Raw genomic sequence first — 19,336 nt, 5'->3', positions numbered from 1 at the left:
ACTCAGCTCCTGGCCCCGTCTCTTCACTGACCGCTACTGAGTCCTCTCTCTCTCTCCCTGCTCCATGAGCTTTATCATACCTCGTTTTAAAACTATGTATGGTTCCTGCCTCCACTACATCACATGCCAGACTATTCATCTTCCTGACAACTCTATGGCTAAAGAAATACTTCCTAACATCCTATGACTCATCTGAGTCTTCAACTCATCTGTATGTGTATGTGTGTGTGTGTGATAGGAAGATCGACTTATATATATATATATATATATATATATATATATATATATATATATATATATATATATATATATATATATATATATATATATGTGTGTGTGTGTGTGTGTGTGTGTGTGTTATTTACTAACGTAAGTAACAGCTCTTAGCTTGTCAATAAACGTAAGAACTCTTAAACTAAACCTGTAAACCCCTTGTGTAAATAAAGAGAGACACAGAGACAAAGAGCGAGAGAGAGAGAGAGATAAATAGATAGACAGATAGATAGAGAGAGAGAGAGAGAGAGAGAGAGAGAGAGAGAGAGAGAGAGAGAGAGAGAGAGAGAGAGAGAGAGAGCAATACTATTATCACTACCTCGCAAGACACAGAGAAACTGTGCAGCAGACATAAACAAATTGCGAGATATATGACCGAGCAAATCTCCCAGACACTCCTGTACAATATATGTCAGACAGACGTACAGACAGGCAGACAGCAGACATATAGCCAGCAGAGAAGGTAGTTGAACGGATCGCAACTTTCAGTGGCCAGGTAGTCTATGTCTCTCTCTCTCTCTCTCTCTCTCTCTCTCTCTCTCTCTCTCTCTCTCTCTCTCTCTCTCTCTCTCTCTCTCTCTCTCTCTCTCTCTCTCTCTCTCTCTCTCTCTCTCTCTCTCTCTCTCTCTCTCTCTCTCTCTCTCTCTCTCTCTCTCTCTCTCTCTCTCTCTCTCTCTCTCTCTCTCTCTCTCTCTCTCTCTCTCTCTCTCTCTCTCTCTCTCTCTCTCTCAGCATAAAAACTTGCCGCTGAAGTAGGGCGAGGTTGAGATTCACGTCAGTATTGCCGGACTTAACTCTACATAAATTTTAACATATACCGACTTCCTCTGAAGATGTGTGTGTTAAGGCACGAAATCCCTCCGGTATTTCCGCTCGGTTAATTTCACACGAAGGTGAAATTTTTCTTTATTTATAGCCAAACGTTTTTTTTCATTTTTTACCTCAATGGACATTGACATTTCTTCACATACATACTTTTAACACCCTCTTAATCCTTGCTAAGGGTTTTTGATCCATGTGCCTGGAGCTGCATTCTATATATATATTTAAATATATATATATATATATATATATATATATATATATATATATATATATATATATATATATATATACTTCTCTATTTATCGAGTTTTAACACGCCACCCTGGTAGCCTGTCAAAATTCGAGACGCCCCGAATCACTGAACCATCAACATTATATACAACAGGCACCTAGTAGCACTAGGCGTGTCACTAATTTCATTTTCCTCTCATTTGGAATACCAGTTATCAGAGAGAGAGAGAGAGAGAGAGAGAGAGAGAGAGAGAGAGAGAGAGAGAGAGAGAGAGAGAGAGAGAGAGAGAGAGAGAGAGAGAGAGAGAGAGAGACAGAGAGAGAGAGAGAGAGAGAGAGAGAGAGGATCATCAGTATAATAATTATATGAAGTCTTATTTCCAAGAGTTTTTAGGGATCTCAGGAAAGAGTTTCCTAAGAATTTGCGAAATTCAGTCCTTCAATTTTTATTTAAATTCGACATGAGAGTTTTTGTTCTTCCGGCGTTGGTTTAATTCGGTGGTTTATTTCGATGATTTGATTCGGAGGTTTGATACGGTGGTTTAATTCGTTAGTTTAAAATGGTAGCTTATTAAGGTGGTTTAATATGGCAGTTTAATTTGATGGTTTAATTCGTGAGGAAACACAAAGAACGTTTCTTGTGTCTTTTGTTTTGTTAATGTTAAAAAAGTTTCACTAGAATCTCTTATTTCGTGAGAAAACCAGAAAATAAATTTCCTAAACTTCTTTTTTCCGTAAGATAACTGGAAAATAAATTCTCTAAAAAAATATTTCGTGAGATAACTGGAAAATAAATTCCCTAAAATATTTTTTCGTGAGATAACTAGAAAATAAATTCCCTAAAAAAATTATTTTGTGAGATGAATGGAAAATAAATTCCCTTAAAAAAAATTCGTGAGATAGCTGGAAAATAAATTCTCTAAAATATTTTTTTTTTCGTGAGATAACTGGAAAATAAATTCCATAAATCTTTATTCGGTACTTTTATTATACTTTTATTGGTAGGCGCTAAACCCGTAGGAGTGACAAATCGCCTTGGGAATGGAGGATAATCAGGTCTGATTCAAGGAAGAGGAGAATCAAAACCTCTTTTGATTCTCCATAGAATTAGGGGAATAGGGTACCCGGGGGTTACTGGAATGGGTACTGGGAGGTTCCTGGTAGGTACTGGGAAGTTCTAGGTAGGTACTGGGAGATTTTTGGGGGGTACTGGGAGCTTCTTGGGAGGTATTGAGAGGCTTTTAGGGGGTACTGAGACGTTCTTATGAGGTACTGGGAGTGGGACTGGAGGTTCTTAGGTGGTACTGAGACGTTCTAATGAGGTACTGGGAGTGGGGTACTAGAGTTTCTTGGGAGGCATTGGGAGGTTTTGGAGGTACTGGGATAGGTACTGGTGGATCTTGGTACATACTGGGAGTGGGGAACTGGAAGGCTCCTGGGTGGTACTGGGAGGCTCTTGGCAGGTACTGGAAGGGGAGGTACTGAGACCCAGTGCGACCTACTTGCTAGACTAGACATATGAGTCCCGTCAGCCAGACAGACACGCAAGCAGTATGCATCTGTTGCCATGCTTGGCCATATATCTTTAGCCTGCAGTCTTTTGCAGCATCTTGCAGACTCTAGCAGCATCTTGCAGACTCTAACAGCATCTTGCAGACTCTTGCAGCATCTTACAGACTCTTGCAGCGTCTTACAGACTCTTGCAGCATCTTACAGATTCTTGCAGCATCTAACAGGCTCTTGCAGAATCTTGTAGACTCTTGCAGCATCTTACAGATTCTTACAGCACCTAGAAGACTCTTCCAGCATCTAGCAGACGCTTGCAGCATCTTACAGCGTCTTAAAGACGCTTTCATTACCTTCCAAACTCTTCGAGCATTTTTTCAAACTTCTGCCACGCCTTGTGATGTCTTGTAAGCATCTTACAGCTGCTCACAGCATCATACTGATTGCCACAGCAACTTACAGCTTACTACTGGATCTTGCAGCTCCCGAAAGCATCTTACAGCTTCCCACGTAATATTACCAGTTGTGATTTCAACCAAATTTACCTGAAATTACTGAGAGAGAAAAAGTGTGTGTATATGTACTCACCTAGTTGTACTCACCTAGTTGAGGTTACGGGGGTCGAGTCCGAGCTCCTGGCCCCGCCTCTTCACTGATCGCTACTAGGTCACTCTCCCTGAACCGTGAGCTTTATCATACCTCTGCTTAAAGCTATGTATGGATCCTGCCTCCACTACATCGCTTCCCAAACTATTCCACTTACTGACTACTCTGTGGCTGAAGAAATACTTCCTAACATCCCTGTGATTCATCTGTGTCTTCAACTTCCAACTGTGTCCCCTTGTTACTGTGTCCAATCTCTGGAACATCCTGTCTTTGTCCACCTTGTCAATTCCTCTCAGTATTTTGTATGTCTTTATCATGTCCCCCCTATCTCTCCTGTCCTTCAGTGCCGTCAGGTTGATTTCCCTTAATCTCTCCTCGTAGGACATACCTCTTAGCTCTGGGACTAGTCTTGTTGCAAACCTTTGCACTTTCTCTAGTTTCTTTACGTGCTTGCCTAGGTGTGGGTTCCAAACTGGTGCCGCATACTCCAATATGGGCCTAACGTACACGGTGTACAGGGTCCTGAACGATTCCTTATTAAGATGGCGGAATGCTGTTCTGAGATTTGCTAGGCGCCCATATGCTGCAGCAGTTATTTGGTTGATGTGCGCTTCAGGAGATGTGCCTGGTGTTATACTCACCCCAAGATTTTTTCCTTGAGTGAGGTTTGTAGTCTCTGGCCCCCTAGACTGTACTCCGTCTGCGGTCTTCTTTGCCCTTCCCCAATCTTCATGACTTTGCACTTGGTGGGATTGAACTCCAGGAGCCAATTGCTGGATTAGGTCTGCAGCCTGTCCAGATCCCTTTGTAGTTCTACCTGGTCTTCGATCGAGTGAATTCTTCTCATCAACTTCACGTCATCTGCAAACAGGGACACCTCATGTCTATTCCTTCCGTCATGTCGTCCACAAATACCAGAAACAGCACTGGTCCTAGGGCTGACCCCTGTGGGACCCCGCTGGTCACAGGTGCCCACTCTGACACCTCGCCACGTACCATGACTCGCTACTGTTTTCCTGAAAAGTATTCCCTGATCAATTGTAGTGCCTTCCCTGTTATCCCTGCTTGGTCCTCCAGTTTTTGCACCAATCTCTTGTGTGGAACTGTGTCAAACGCCTTCTTGCAGTTCAAGAATATGCAATCCACCCACCCCTCTCTCTCTTGTCTTACTGCTGTCACCATGTCATAGAACTCTAGTAGGTTTGTGACACAGGATTTCCCATCCCTGAAACCATGTTGGCTGCTGTTGATGAGATCATTCCTTTCTAGGTGTTCCACCACTCTTCTCCTGATAATCTTCTCCATGATTTTGCATACTATACATGTCAGTGACACTGGTCTGTAGTTTAATGCTTCATGTCTGTCTCCTTTTTTAAAGATAGGGACTACATTTGCTGTCTTCCATGCCTCAGACAATCTCCCGGTTTCGATAGATGTATTGAATATTGTTGTTAGGGGTACACATAGCGCCTCTGCTCCCTCTCTCAATACCCATGGGGAGATGTTATCTTGCCCCATTGCCTTTGAGGTATCTAGCTCACTCAGAAGCCTCTTCACTTCTTCCTCGGTTGTGTGCACTGTGTCCAGCACATGGTGTGCCCCACCTCTCCGTCTTTCTGGAGCCCGTTCTGTCTCCTCTGTGAACGCTTCTTTGAATCTCTTGTTGAGTTCCTCACATACTTCACGGTCATTTATTGTTGTCTCTCCTCCTTCCTTCCTTAGCCTGATTACCTGGTCCTTGATTGTTGTTTTCCTCCTGATGTGGCTGTACAACAGTTTCGGGTCAGATTTGGCTTTCGCTGCTATGTCATTTTCATATTGTCTTTGGGCCTCCCTTCTCATCTGTGCATATTCGTTTCTGGCTCTACGACTGCTCTCCTTATTCTCCTGGGTCCTTTGCCTTTTATATTTCTTCCATTCCCTAGCACACTTGGTTTTTGCCTCCCTGCACCTTTTGGTAAACCATGGGCTCATCCTGGCTTTTTCATTATTCCTGTTACCCTTGGGTACAAACCTCTCCTCAGCCTCCTTGCATTTTGTTGCTACATATTCCATCATCTCATTAACTGGCTTCCCTGCCAGTTCTCTGTCCCGCTGAACCCCGTTCAGGAAGTTCCTCATTCCTGTGTAGTCCCCTTTCCTGTAGTTTGGCTTCATTCGTCCTGGCCTTCCTGCTTCTCCCTCCACTTGTAGCTCTACTGTTTATTCGAAGCTTAAAACCACATGGTCACTGGCCCCAAGGGGTCTTTCATATGTGATGTCCTCGATATCTGCACTACTCAAGGTGAATACTAAGTCCAGCCTTGCTGGTTCATCCTCTCCTCTCTCTCTTGTAGTGTCCCTTACGTGTTGGTACATGAAGTTTTCCAGTACCACCTCCATCATCTTAGCCCTCCATATATCTTGGCCCCCATGCAGGTCCAAGTTCTCCCAATCGATCTCCTTGTGGTTAAAGTCACCCATGATCAGGAGCTTTGTCCTGCATGCATGAGCTCTTCTGGCCACTGTAGCCAGTGTGTCAACCATCGCTCTATTGCTCTCGTCGTACTCTTGCTTTGGCCTCCTGCTGTTCTGTGGTGGGTTATACATCACTGCTATTACCACCTTGAGACCTCCAGAGTGAAGCGTTCCCGCTATGTAATCACTTTCTTCTACGCTGTCTCCTCTCTCCAGCTCATCAAAATTCCAGCGATTTTTGATCAGCAATGCCACTCCTCCACCCCCCCTGTTCCCTCTGTCTTTCCTCAGGATTTGGTATCCCGTTGGAAAGATGGCATCTGTTATCATACCTGTAAGCTTGGTTTCTGTGAGAGCTATGATGTCAGGTGATGCCTCTTTGACTCTTTCATGCCACTCCTCCCACTTATTTGTTATTCCATCAGGTTTGTGTACCATACCTTCAGTTTCCTTTCCAACACTGTGGTTTGGGGGGCCTGTGAGGGTGGGAGACCTGGTAGCATACTGTGGGATTCTATAGCTCGGTGTTGAGTGGAGGCTGTGGGTATGGATTGTAGTGTGTGTTGCGATGGTGTGATAGGTTGTATGGTTCTGAGAATAGTTGTGTGTGTGCTTGCCCTTGCTGTTCTGTTCTGCTCTGACTGACCTCTGCTGGTTCCATCCTTGTCTCTTTTCCTAGCTCCTTTCGCTTTTTTGTCCTCTCCCTCAGCTGCTGTCGTTCTGATTGTGTTCTGTCTCTGTCTAGAAACACCTTCTTGTACTCTTCCGAGTATTTCAACCGTGGTTTCTCTTGGAGGATCCTGTTCTGCACTGTTTCCGTCCTGAGAATCAGCTTGATTGGTCGGTTTCTCCCCTTCGAGACTCTCCCCCATTCTCTGAAAATTTATAATCTCGTCCATCTCTTCACCTATTTCCATGATGATTTTCTCAATCTCCTTTCTTTCTTCCTGCTGCCTTTCAGTGTGTGTCCTTTCCTCTCTCTCCTGAAGCCCATGGATAAACACTGATTTTGCCCTTTCCTCCTCCCATTGTCTCACCCTCTGTGACTCTGGATCCTGCCTGTATGTGGTCAGTTTCTCCCTTGATTTTTCCAGTGGCTCTTGATAGCATGGTTGTTCCTCAGCATTCGACCTATCACCCTCTCCATCTGCACCCAGCTGTTCTTCCCTTTCACTCCTTGGCCCTCCTTGGCAGGCTGATATGACCTTAGTATAATTCATAATTTCTTCCTTCCTGTTCGGCCTCGCAGCTTCATATGCTGTGTCTTCTCTGGTCACTGCCCCTGTAACTTGCTTCAGCCTATTTATCTCAACTTCTAGGACCCTTATCTTGGCTACTGCAGTTTCGACTTGTGCCTCCCAATTCTTTGTCTCCTTCTCCAACCTCTTTTCCAATTTCACAGAGAGCTCTTTCTCCATTTTTTTCAGAAAGCTCTCCTAATTTTCTCTCCCACTCTTGTTCCATTCTTTCCACTGCTCCTCCATCCACTCCTCCCCTACCAGAACCATTCTCATCTGATCCTTGGTTCCTCAATGAGTCCCCACCATTTTTTTTTTTTTTTGTGAGAGAAGAGAGAAGGGAAAGGTAGAAGGAGAGAGAGAGAGAGAGATCGGAAGAGAGAGAGAGTGTGAGAGGGGGGAAAGAGAGAAGGGAAGGGAAGGGAAGGAGGGGAGAGTGAGAGTGAGAAGGGAAAAATGGGGAAGAGATGGAGAGAGAGAGAGAGAGAGAGAGAGAGAAGGGAAGGAAGGTAGAAAGAGAGAGGGGGATAGTGAGAAGGAAAAAGGGAAGAGAGAGAGTGAGAGAGAGAGAGTGAGAGAGAGAGAGGGGAGAGGAGAGGGAGAGTGAGAAGGGGAAATGGGAGAGAGAGTGAGAGAGATAGGGGAGAGAGAGAGCAGAGAGAGAGAGAGAGAGAGAGAGAGAGAGAGAAGAGAGAGAGAGAGAGAGAGAGAGAGAGAGAGAGAGAGAGAGAGAGAGAGAGAGAGAGAGAGAGAGAGAGAGAGAGAGAGAGAGAGAGAGAGGGAGAGAGGGGAGGAGAGGGAGAGAGAGAGAGGAGAGAGGGGAGAGAGAGAGAGAGAGAGAGAGAGAGAGAGAGAAGGCAAAGGGGAGAGGGGGAGAGAGAGAGAGGGAAGAAGGGGAAAGGGGAAAGGAGGTGGGAGATGGAAGAGCGAGGGGAGGGGAGAGAGGCTAGGGAGAGAGAGGGGAGGGGAGGAGGGGAGAGAGATGGGAAAAGGGAGAGGGGGAGAGATAATGGGAGGGGAGAGATGTTAGAGGGGGAGAGATGTTAGAGGGGGGGAGGTGTTAGAGGGAAGAGACGTTAGAGGGGAGAGATGGGAGAGGGAAGAGAGAGAGAGTGATAGGTAGAGAGAGATATATAGGTAAAGAGTGAGATAGGTAGAGAGAGATAGGTCTCTACCTAGGATAGGAAGAGAGAGAGAGAGAGAGAGAGAAGGAGCGAGGTTCAGATGGTCAGTTCACAGGACGGTGTGAAATCCTGTGTATGTGTGTGTTTGTGTGTTTACTACAGCTTACAAGTGCTTGTTCCTGTGTGTGTGTGTGTGTGTGTGTGTGTGTGTGTGTGTGTGTGTGTGTGTGTGTGTGTGTGTGTGTGTGTGTGTGTGTGTGTGTGTGTGTGTGTGTATGTGTATGTGTGTGTGTGTATGTGTGTGTGTATGTGTGTGTTTGTGTGTGTGTGTGTGTGTGTGTGTGTGTGTGTGTGTGTGTGTGTGTGTGTGTGTGTGTGTGTGTGTGTGTGTGTGTGTGTGTGTGTGTGTGTGTGTGTGTGTGTGTGTGTGTGCGCTCGCGTGCGTGTGTGAACGAAAAGTACACTTTTTGTGTTTGTATATTTCGATCTAAAATTATAGTCCTCATCAGTCGATGCAAAAAATAATATAAGCTCAGAAAAGAACTAATTTGGCAATAGAGTTGTAGAGGAGGAGAATGAACTTCTTAGCAGCGTCATGGTAGTGAAAAAACTGGCACCACAGATCTATGAGTGGCTGGGTGTGAGTAAGACCTGCCTGAAATGGGCCAGTAAGTCTACTGCAGTGCACTTCTTTCGTATGTCAGGGTGAGCTTGAACTAAAAATGATTCGCCGGTACATGTCCCGGTCCGGGTCTTTTCCAGATGGTGACCCGGTGCGCTCAGGGTGAACCAAACTGTGAATCATACACGGGGTATACGTTAGTGAGATTGTAAGGTATCTAGAAAACACGTATTAGAGAGCAAGAATATAGAGACAAATAACGTGCACATAGCAGAGAGAATCTTATGAAGACATTTCGGGTAGGGACGAGACCAAGAGAGGAAGAAAAAGAGGTTATCATATTATCATCTGGTAAAGTGGAATGATACAAAAATATCTATCATGCAAACGGATCTTCAGAGGGGGAAATGCCTTGAAGCTTCCCTCCTCACAGTTCCATAATAACCCAGAGCAGAAAACTAGTCTTGAAGGTTAGGTTAGGTAAGAGTTGTCAGGAAACAGGACAAGTGTTTCCTGACGCAGGTCTTAGTCATATGATGACCCGCCAGTGGAGCTTTTCATCATCTGACCGAGGCCTTCCACTGGCTTACCCCTCCACCCCCCTTAAAATTTATGGTTATGATTATAACCAATTCATGTTTTGAAACCCACAATAAGATTATCATTTAATTCCTCTAATATATATTTTGATAATTTGTACAACTCATATTGTTAATATTTTTCTGTGGTCAGTTCTCCTATAATTATTCTATACATTGTGGTTTTTTTTATAAATGCCACTTAAAAAGTGCATCGGAAGTCGAATAGCATATAAAAAGGCCTTCATGGTAAATGGTATTATATGGTATTATGCACTTTTGCAATGACATTTACAAAGTAAATGGCCTTGTATAAAATGGCTTTAAGACAGGTCATGCTTGTATGATGCCTGCCAGTACATTTCTATTGTAAATTACACAAATAATCCACACATAGGAAAGAGAAGCTTACGACGACGTTTCGGTCCCACTTGAACCATTTAAGTCACGTGAATGGTCCAAGTCGGACCGAAACGTCGTCGGAAGCTCCTCTCTCCTATGTGCGGGATATTTATGTATTGTACCATTCACTGTATTGTTCCCTATTACTCTTCTCTGTTGTAAATTCATCCTTTTAACCTTTATTCACTGGCCCTGAGCATCACTCCTCGTCTCTTCACTACTGTAAATACGTACGCGCTTTAATGTTCACTGAGGCCTGAGGACTCGACTCATGGCTTCACCAAATAAGTCTCATGTATCAAAATATCGATGCTTCACTGTTACACATGTGATCTACTTGACCAACTGAGACACATGTGTCAAGATAGCGATACTTAACAGTTGCATATGTGATCTACTTGACCAACTGAGACACATGTGTCAAGATAGAGATACTTAACAGTTGCACATGTGATCTACTTGACCAACTAAGACACATGTGTCAAGATAGCGATACTTAACAGTTGCACATGTGATCTACTTGACCAACTAAGACACATGTGTCAAGATAGCGATACTTAACAGTTGCATATGTGATCTACTTGACCAACTAAGACACATGTGTCAAGATAGAGATACTTAACAGTTGCATATGTGATCTACTTGACCAACTAAGACACATGTGTCAAGATAGAGATACTTAACAGTTGCATATGTGATCTACTTGACCAACTGAGACACATGTGTCAAGATAGAGATACTTAACAGTTGCATATGTGATCTACTTGACCAACTAAGACACATGTGTCAAGATAGAGATACTTAACAGTTGCATATGTGATCTACTTGACCAACTGAGACACATGTGTCAAGATAGAGATACTTAACAGTTGCATATGTGATCTACTTGACCAACTGAGACACATGTGTCAAGATAGAGATACTTAACAGTTGCAGATATGATCTACTGATCTGCTAAAGGAAACTGGTAGTGCATTTACGCATCGAAGCTGAGGTAGTTACAACATTCTTAATTCCATTAGGTTAATGAGATCTCAGTAGGATTTGAATAGACTTAAATCGTAGGTGATATTACCCACAGGATCACCCATGAGTGTGATTTTCCTGTACCAGGTAGGCAGACAGGCATACAAGCAGGTTGGCAGGCATATACATAGGTAGACAAGCTTGAAGGCAGGCAGACAGGTAGACAAGGAGTCAGGTAAACAGTCAATCAAAAATACAGACCGCAGACAGAAAAACTACCGGACTTGTAGGTAGATAGCTAAGTAGGAAGACAAACAGATAAACAGGCAGATAGGCAGACATACAGACAGGCAAGCAGGCAGGCAAGCAGACAGACAGGCAAACAGATAGGCTGGCAGGAAGACAGATAGACAAACAGTCAGAAAAACTACCAGACAGGCAAGCAGACAGCAAAGTAGGCAGAGAATCTGGTAAACAGGCAGACAGACAGGCAGACAGACAAGCAAACAGACAGGAAGACAGCCAAACAAATAGACAGGTGGGTATACAGCAAAGTAGTAGGTAAAGAAACGGGCAAACGCACAAGCAGGCAGGCAAACAGGCAGGCAAACAGGCAGGCAGGCGGAACGACTGATAAGCCATCAGTTAACGGCACAAACAGGATCTCATTTAATCCATTTTCCACTTAATTACCTAATTAAAAGTTCCAGTTAAACGACTGTACTGCAGTTTGAAAAAAAAATCGTATAAACCAAACTACTGCATTCTCATAAACGATTCTGGTTCGTAAAATAAATCTCACTCGTAGATGCTCTAAACATTTCGTTCCTGTCTACCTACGAATCGCAACCGAAACTTTCTCCAACATTTCGGTTATGAAACATCATCGTCAGAGGTTTCCTCTAATAATTATAAACCGTGTGGGTGACACAGTGTGGTTCACACAGTGTTTCAAATTAATGGACCCGATTTCAAAGCATTATATAATTCAAATCGGGTCCAAAATTTTAAAACACCATGTATTTCTCTGGTCGTGTCTATGTGTCAGGCTGGGAGATAAACCTTGCATTGGTCGCGTTTAAAATAACCTTTGGAAATTGTCTGAGATGCGATCAATGACATTTACTCAAGATAAAAGGGTCTTGTAGTGAGCATCATACCGAGCACATCTCCTGTGTCACCTCCTCCGCTCTAACCCTACATTAATATACCCTAAACCACTCTAAGCTCATTGTAATCTGTTATGCGAAAATCTGGGACTGTTACTGAATTATCCCTAGGATTAACCCTAAAGGTCTTGGAAGCTGCACAAGCTAGGGATGTCAGGAGAGTTTGAAGTCTCATAAGGAATGTCAAGAGTACTTGAAACCTCACTCAGTACAGGCATTCTGAAGTGTGTGTGTGTGTGTGTGTGTGTGTGTGTGTGTGTGTGTGTGTGTGTGTGTGTGTGTGTGTGTGTGTGTGTGTGTGTGTGTGTGTGTGTGTGTGTGTGTGTGTGTGTGTGTGTGTGTGTGTGTGTGTGTGTATGTGTGTAAAACTAGGAATATAACATAAAAAAAACGGGATTCACTCCTGTTTTACTCGTTTATTATTGACATAACGGAGTGACGAGACACTTGCGAAAGATAGAGAGAGAGAGAGAGAGAGAGAGAGAAGGATGAAGGTGCATCCAAAAAATGGTGATAAATAGAACTAACACAAATAATAATAATAATAATAATAATAATAATAATAATAATAATAATAATAATAATAATAATAATAATAATAATAATAATAATAATTCACGGAAAAATATAACTTTAAAAAGGTAATAATCCCCACAGATTACATAAACATAGTTATTAAAACGGATTATAAATAAATATTTAAAAAAACTTATTTATTCTCTTAAATTATCATGAACAACAAGAATAACAACAATAACAAAAAATAAATAAGAAACAAAAGAAACAAGAAAACTATGAAGAACATAACAGATCGATAACAATTAAACTCTAATAAATAAAGACAATGGTAGAACAAAAAAAAATAAAAATTATATATGTAACTGGTACGACAGCAATGGAAAAAAATAGCAAGAAAAACAAAAGCGAAGGCAGTAACAAGGAAACTTGAAAACAAAAGCTTGTGTGAAAGGAATGATTCAACCTCAGGGAGAGATATATCATAATCTACACTTGGAAAATCTTGGAAGGAATGGTCCCAAATCTGCACACAGAAATCACTCCCTACGAAAGTAAAAGACTGGGCAGGCGATGCAAAATGCCGCCAATAAAAAGTAGGGGCGCCATTGGTACACTAAGAGAAAACACCATAAGTGTCCGGGGCCCAAAACTGTTCAACAGCCTCCCATCAAGCATTAGGGGAATTGCCAATAAACCCCTGGCTGCCTTCAGGAGAGAGCTGGACAGATACCTAAAGTCAGTGCCGGATCAGCCGGGCTGTGGCTCGTACGTCGGACTGCGTGCGGCCAGCAGTAACAGCCTAGTTGATCAGGCCCTGATCCATCGGGAGGCCTGGTCATGGACCGGGCCGCGGGGGCGTTGATCCCCAGAATAACCTCCAGGTAACCTCGCGGAAAGACTAAACAAAAGTTGCTAACCCGGTGTTCTGTTATTACTGCATCAAGCCGGTGTTCTGTTATTACTGCATCAAGCCGGTGTTCTGTTATTACTGCATCAAGCAGGTGTTCTGTTATTACTGCATCAAGCCGGTGTTCTGTTATTACTGCATCAAGCCGGTGTTCTGTTATTACTGCATCAAGCAGGTGTTCTGTTATTACTGCATCAAGCCGGTGTTCTGTTATTACTCCATCAAGCCGGTGTCCTGTTATTACTGCATCAAGCCGGTGCTCTGTTATTACTCCATCAAGCCGGTGTTCTGTTATTACTGCATCAAGCCAGTGTTCTCTAAGGACTCCACCAAGCCAGTGTTCTCTTAGGACTCCACCAAGCAAGTGTTCTCTTAGGACTCCACCAAGCAAGTGTTCTCTAAGGACTCCACCAAGCCAGTGTTCTCTTAGGACTCCACCAAGCAAGAGTTCTCTTAGGACTCCACCAAGCAAGTGTTCTCTAAGGACTCCACCAAGCCAGTGTTCTCTTAGGACTCCACCAAGCAAGAGTTCTCTTAGGACTCCACCAAGCAAGTGTTCTCTAAGGACTCCACCAAGCCAGTGTTCTCTTAGGACTCCACCAAGCAAGTGTTCTCTTAGGACTCCACCAAGCAAGTGTTCTCTTAGGACTCCACCAAGCAAGCGTTCTCTAAGGACTCCACCAAGCAAGTGTTCTCTTAGGACTCCACCAAGCAAGCGTTCTCTAAGGACTCCACCAAGCAAGTGTTCTCTTAGGACTCCACCAAGCAAGTGTTCTCTTAGGACTCCACCAAGCAAGCGTTCTCTAAGGACTCCACCAAGCAAGCGTTCTCTAAGGACTCCACCAAGCAAGTGTTCTCTTAGGACTCCACCAAGCAAGCGTTCTCTAAGGACTCCACCAAGCAAGTGTTCTCTTAGGACTCCACCAAGCAAGTGTTCTCTAAGGACTCAACCAAGCCAGTGTTCTCTTAGGACTCCACCAAGCCAGTGTTCTCTTAGGACTCCACCAAGCCAGTGTTCTCTAAGGACTCCACCAAGCAAGTGTTCTCTTAGGACTCCACCAAGCCAGTGTTCTCTAAGGACTCCACCAAGCCAGTGTTCTCTAAGGACTCCACCAAGCCAGTGTTCTCTTAGGACTCCACCAAGCCAGTGTTCTCTTAGAACTCCACCAAACCAGTGTTCTCTTAGGACTCCACCAAGCCAGTGTTCTCTAAGGACTCCACCAAGCAAGTGTTCTCTAAGGACTCCACCAAGCAAGTGTTCTCTAAGGATTCCACCAAGCCAGTGTTCTCTAAGGACTCCACCAAACCAGTGTTCTCTTAGGACTCCACCAAGCCAGTGTTCTCTAAGGACTCCACCAAGCAAGTGTTCTCTAAGGACTCCACCAAGCCAGTGTTCTCTAAGGACTTAACCAAGCCAGTGTTCTCTAAGGACTCCACCAAGCCAGTGTTCTCTAAGGACTCCACCAAGCCAGTGTTCTCTAAGGACTCCACCAAGCCAGTGTTCTCTTAGGATTCCACCAAACCAGTGTTCTCTTAGGACTCCACCAAGCCAGTGTTCTCTAAGGACTCCACCAAGCCAGTGTTCTCTAAGGACTCCACCAAGCAAGTGTTCTCTAAGGACTCCACCAAGCAAGTGTTCTCTAAGGACTCCACCAAGCCAGAGTTCTCTAAGGACTCCACCAAACCAGTGTTCTCTTAGGACTCTACCAAACCAGTGTTCTCTTAGGACTCCACCAAGCCAGTGTTCTCTAAGGACTCCATCAAGCAAGTGTTCTTTAAGGACTCCACCAAGCAAGTGTTCTCTTAGGACTCCACCAAACCAGTGTTCTCTTAGGACTCCACCAACCAAGTGTTCTCTTAGGACTCCACCAAGCCAGTGTTCTCTAAGGACTCCACCAAGCAAGTGTTCTCTAAGGACTCCACCAAGCAAGTGTTCTCTAAGGACTCCACCAAGCAAGTGTTCTCTAAGGACTTCACCAAGCAAGTGTTCTCTAAGGACTCCACCAAGCAAGTGTTCTTCTGTAAGGACTCCACCAAGCCAGTGTTCTCTAAGGACTCCACCAAGCAAGTGTTCTCTAAGGACTCCACCAAGCCAATGTTCTCTAAGGACTCCACCAAGCAAGTGTTCTCTAAGGACTCCATCAAGCAAGTGTTCTCTAAGGACTCCACCAAGCAAGTGTTCTCCTGTAAGGACTCCACCAAGCAAGTGTTCTCTAAGGACTCCACCAAGCAAGTGTTCTTTCTCTAAGGACTCCACCAAGCCAGTGTTCTCTAAGGACTCCACCAAGCAAGTGTTCTCTAAGGACTCCACCAAGCAAGTGTTCTCTAAGGACTCCACCAAACAAGTGTTCTCTAAGGACTCCACCAAGCAAGTGTTCTCTAAGGACTCCACCAAGCAAATGTTCTCTAAGGACTCCACCAAACAAGTGTTCTCTAAGGACTCCACCAAGCAAGTGTTCTCTAAGGACTCCACCAAGCAAGTGTTCTCTAAGGACTCCACCAAGCAAGTGTTCTCTAAGGACTCCACCAAGCCAGTGTTCTCTAAGGACTCCACCAAGCCAGTGTTCTCTTAGGACTCCACCAAGCCAGTGTTCTCTAAGGACTCCACCAAGCCAGTGTTCTCTAAGGACTCCACCAAGCAAGTGTTCTCTAAGGACTCCACCAAGCAAGTGTTCTCCAAGGACTCCACCAAGCAAGTGACTCCACCAAGCCAGTGTTCTCTAAGGACTCCACCAAGCCAGTGTTCTCTAAGGACTCCACCAAGCCAGTGTTCTTTCAGCACTACACTAAGCCAGAGTGCTCTTACCACTACACCAAGGCAATTATCTCACTAGCAAACCAAGCCAGCGTAATAAGCTCCACCCGTCCATGTTTATTTTTGACACTGTTGATTTTAACTAAGTTGGTGACTTAATGGGGTTTAAAGTCTATCTACTACACGAGGGTCATTAAGGTTACATGTTACTTGTACACTACTAGTCAAGAATACTTTAATACCTAAATTAGTGATTAAAGTAATTTCTCAGTGTATATATACTTAGTGGTATATACCTCTCAGTGTATATACACTAAGAGGTATATACCTCTTAGTATTTGTATCCTTGTGGAAAGTTAACTATGAATTATTTTCTGGTAATCTTGACACTGCCTGCTGCCACGGTTCGAGTCCTTCCCGATCCTTGAGATAGTTATTTACATTCTCGCTATTACGATTTTTCGCGAATAACATCAAGATAGAAGGAACAGAACGACAAAAATATAAACTGAAGTCCTGAGATATATAAATTGTTTTAGAAATATCCAGAAATATATATATATATATATATATATATATATATATATATATATATATATATATATATATATATATATATATATATATATATATATATATATATATATATATATATATATATATATATATATATGTCGTGCCGAATAGGCAGAACTTGCGATCTTGGCTTAAATAGCAACGCTCATCTTGCCATATAGGACAAGTGAAAATTTGTGTATGCAATAATTTCGCCAAAATCATTCTGAACCTAACGAAAAAAATATATTTCACTGTGTTTGTTTAGTATCAAACTATTGTAAACAAATCTAAAATATATTTAGTTGGGTTAAGCTAAAATAAATTGCACTTGTTATAATTAGGTTAGGTAAGTTTTCTAAGTTCCTTTTGGTGCAAAATTATAAATTTTTACATCAACATTAATGAAAAAAATATATATTTAAACGTATAAGAGAAAATTTTACAAAGGATTTAATTTTAAATGAGTTCTTGCTAATTGACCAGTTTTACATATTCGGCACGACATATATATATATATATATATATATATATATATATATATATATATATATATATATATATATATATATATATATATATATATATATATAGATTCCAATACAAGGTCCCAATACCAGGTCCCAGTACAAAGTCCCAATACCAGGTCCCGATACTAGTTCCCAATACCAGGCCCCAGTGCTAGTTCCCAATACCAGGTCCCAATGCTAGCTCCCAATACCAGGTCCCATTATAGTTACCAATACCAGATCCCGATACTAGTTTCCATTACCAGGCCCCAGTACTAGTTCCCAATACTGGGCCCCAATACTAGTTCCCAATACTAGGCCCCAATACTAGTTCCCAATACCAGGTCCCAATACTAGGTCCCAACGCAAGGTCGCACTGCGAGGACCCAATTTATTGTAGATTCGTACGGAAGCGCTAAACCCGTGAGGGTCACAATATGAGTTGATCCAAGGAACATAAAGGATGACTCCGGTTCCTTGGATCAAGAGCCCTTCATTAAAAGCGTACAGGGATAATAAGCACAAAAATTACGTAAAAATATATGTAACGATATAAGGAGCTTTAAGCTCTAAAAAAGCTCTAAGCTCAAAAAAGCTCTAAGAATCGAGGGAGGTACTAAATTAGCTCTAACTAAGCTCAAGATTAAAGAAAGCTCTAAGTAAGATGCGGGAAAGTTCTAAGAATTCTTTAAATTTAAAAAAAAAAATGAAATAGATCTAAGAAATCTATAGAAAAACAGAAAGTAGAGAAGCTTTCATTCTGAAGAGTTCTAAGTAAGCTAAGCTCTAAGAATCTAAGAAGTAAAATCTAATAAAGCTCTAAGGATGGTATTAGAGCTAATAAGACTCTTATAAGCTCTAAGGAAGTTATAAGTTAGATGTAAGAAAGCTCTAAGAATTCTCTAATGAGGTTATAAAATCTAAGAAAGCTCTGTCAGATGTGAGAAAGCTCTAGGTATCTCCAGTTAAACTCTAAGCCAGATTTAAAAACCTCTAAAGTCTAAATGAACTCTAGGTAAGCTCTAAGTCAAGTTTAAGCTGTAGGAAATTAGCTTTAAGTAAGATTTAAAAGTCTTCTAAATAAGCTTTAGGTTCAAAGCAGAAACTAGCTAAGAAGACACCTTGGAATATGAAAGTCTAGAGAAAAGAACATTACTATCTAGAAGGCAGAGCAGAAACTAGTAAATTAGGTGAGACCGACCCCAGGAGAACTGGTCAGACAGGTACTTACACTCTCTAGGTACCTGACCGTCCAAAGGCGTCCACAATAATAATGTTACTGCAAGGTATCCAGCGAGATTTTTCATGGTTCTCGGCTTTTTGAGGTGGAGGATTTGGACACTGGTTTATCGAAGTGGTGGTGGAGGAGGGGGGTTGGAGGTGCTGTAGGTGGCGTTGTAGTGGTTTGTTTGTCCTTTCCGAGGATAGGGTATAGTCCTGGGTGAGCTGGGGGTTAGTAGAGTGCCATGGTGAGAAGGAGCCACGAATACGACGGTTCCCGTATTCTATACATGCGGGTTGTTGGCACTCTACTACACGCTTTCGCTTCAGGGGTGTGGATCGGGGTTTGTAGGGTTGTGGGTGGTAAACACACGGGGGGGGGGCACCTGTCTCTTACGGCTGTGGGATACCAACTGACAGGGGTTGCAACTTTCACAATTGACTTGAGTCCCACACCAGACGTGGATAAAAACTCTCAGCCAAACCTACCAGTGAAATCCTCGTGCATTCCGTTTTCTATGTGCCGGAGATTCCAACTACCATAAACACCAACTCGAATCTTGAGTTTTAAATCAGTTATCCCATTTCGTAAACCACATTTACCTTCAACTTTGCCAAAACTACATCTAATAGTGCTTGGAAAAGACTCCGAACTAGCTGGCTAGGAGCTAGGAAGGATTTAGACAACAGTGTTGCTAGGATGGGTGATCCTGGGAGTAAGGGGGAGGGGTACTAAGGTATATCCCGGACTATTGCATTCCTGCCAGAGAAACTGGCCTCCTTATGTGTAGGGAGGAGGAGAAGCAACGTGTTTCGAGATAAAAGACTGAGGCATGACCAGAAAAAGTAATTTTTTATAGTTATGCCTCGAAT

At 43.0% G+C, this 19,336-nt stretch overlaps 1 protein-coding gene across 2 annotated transcripts in view; it reads right to left on the bottom strand.

Moving 5' to 3' along the window:
* LOC128701930 (mannose-binding protein C) overlaps positions 1-18,905 on the bottom strand; it is a 114,560-nt gene extending 95,655 nt beyond the window's left edge. The window contains exon 1 of one of the 2 annotated variants that reach the window (XM_053795891.2): positions 18,474-18,905. In XM_053795891.2, the coding sequence (XP_053651866.1) occupies positions 18,474-18,549 (76 nt within the window). In that variant the 5' untranslated portion in view covers positions 18,550-18,905. The remainder of the gene's footprint in view (positions 1-18,473) is intronic. The other variant, XM_053795890.2, reaches the window with a different exon arrangement.
* Positions 18,906-19,336: the final 431 nt, after the last annotated feature.

The sequence above is a fragment of the Cherax quadricarinatus genome, chromosome 77 (assembly GCF_038502225.1).
Source record: "Cherax quadricarinatus isolate ZL_2023a chromosome 77, ASM3850222v1, whole genome shotgun sequence".
In the NCBI taxonomy this organism is placed as follows: domain Eukaryota; kingdom Metazoa; phylum Arthropoda; class Malacostraca; order Decapoda; family Parastacidae; genus Cherax; species Cherax quadricarinatus.
This window is presented reverse-complemented; position numbering and strand designations above follow the sequence as displayed.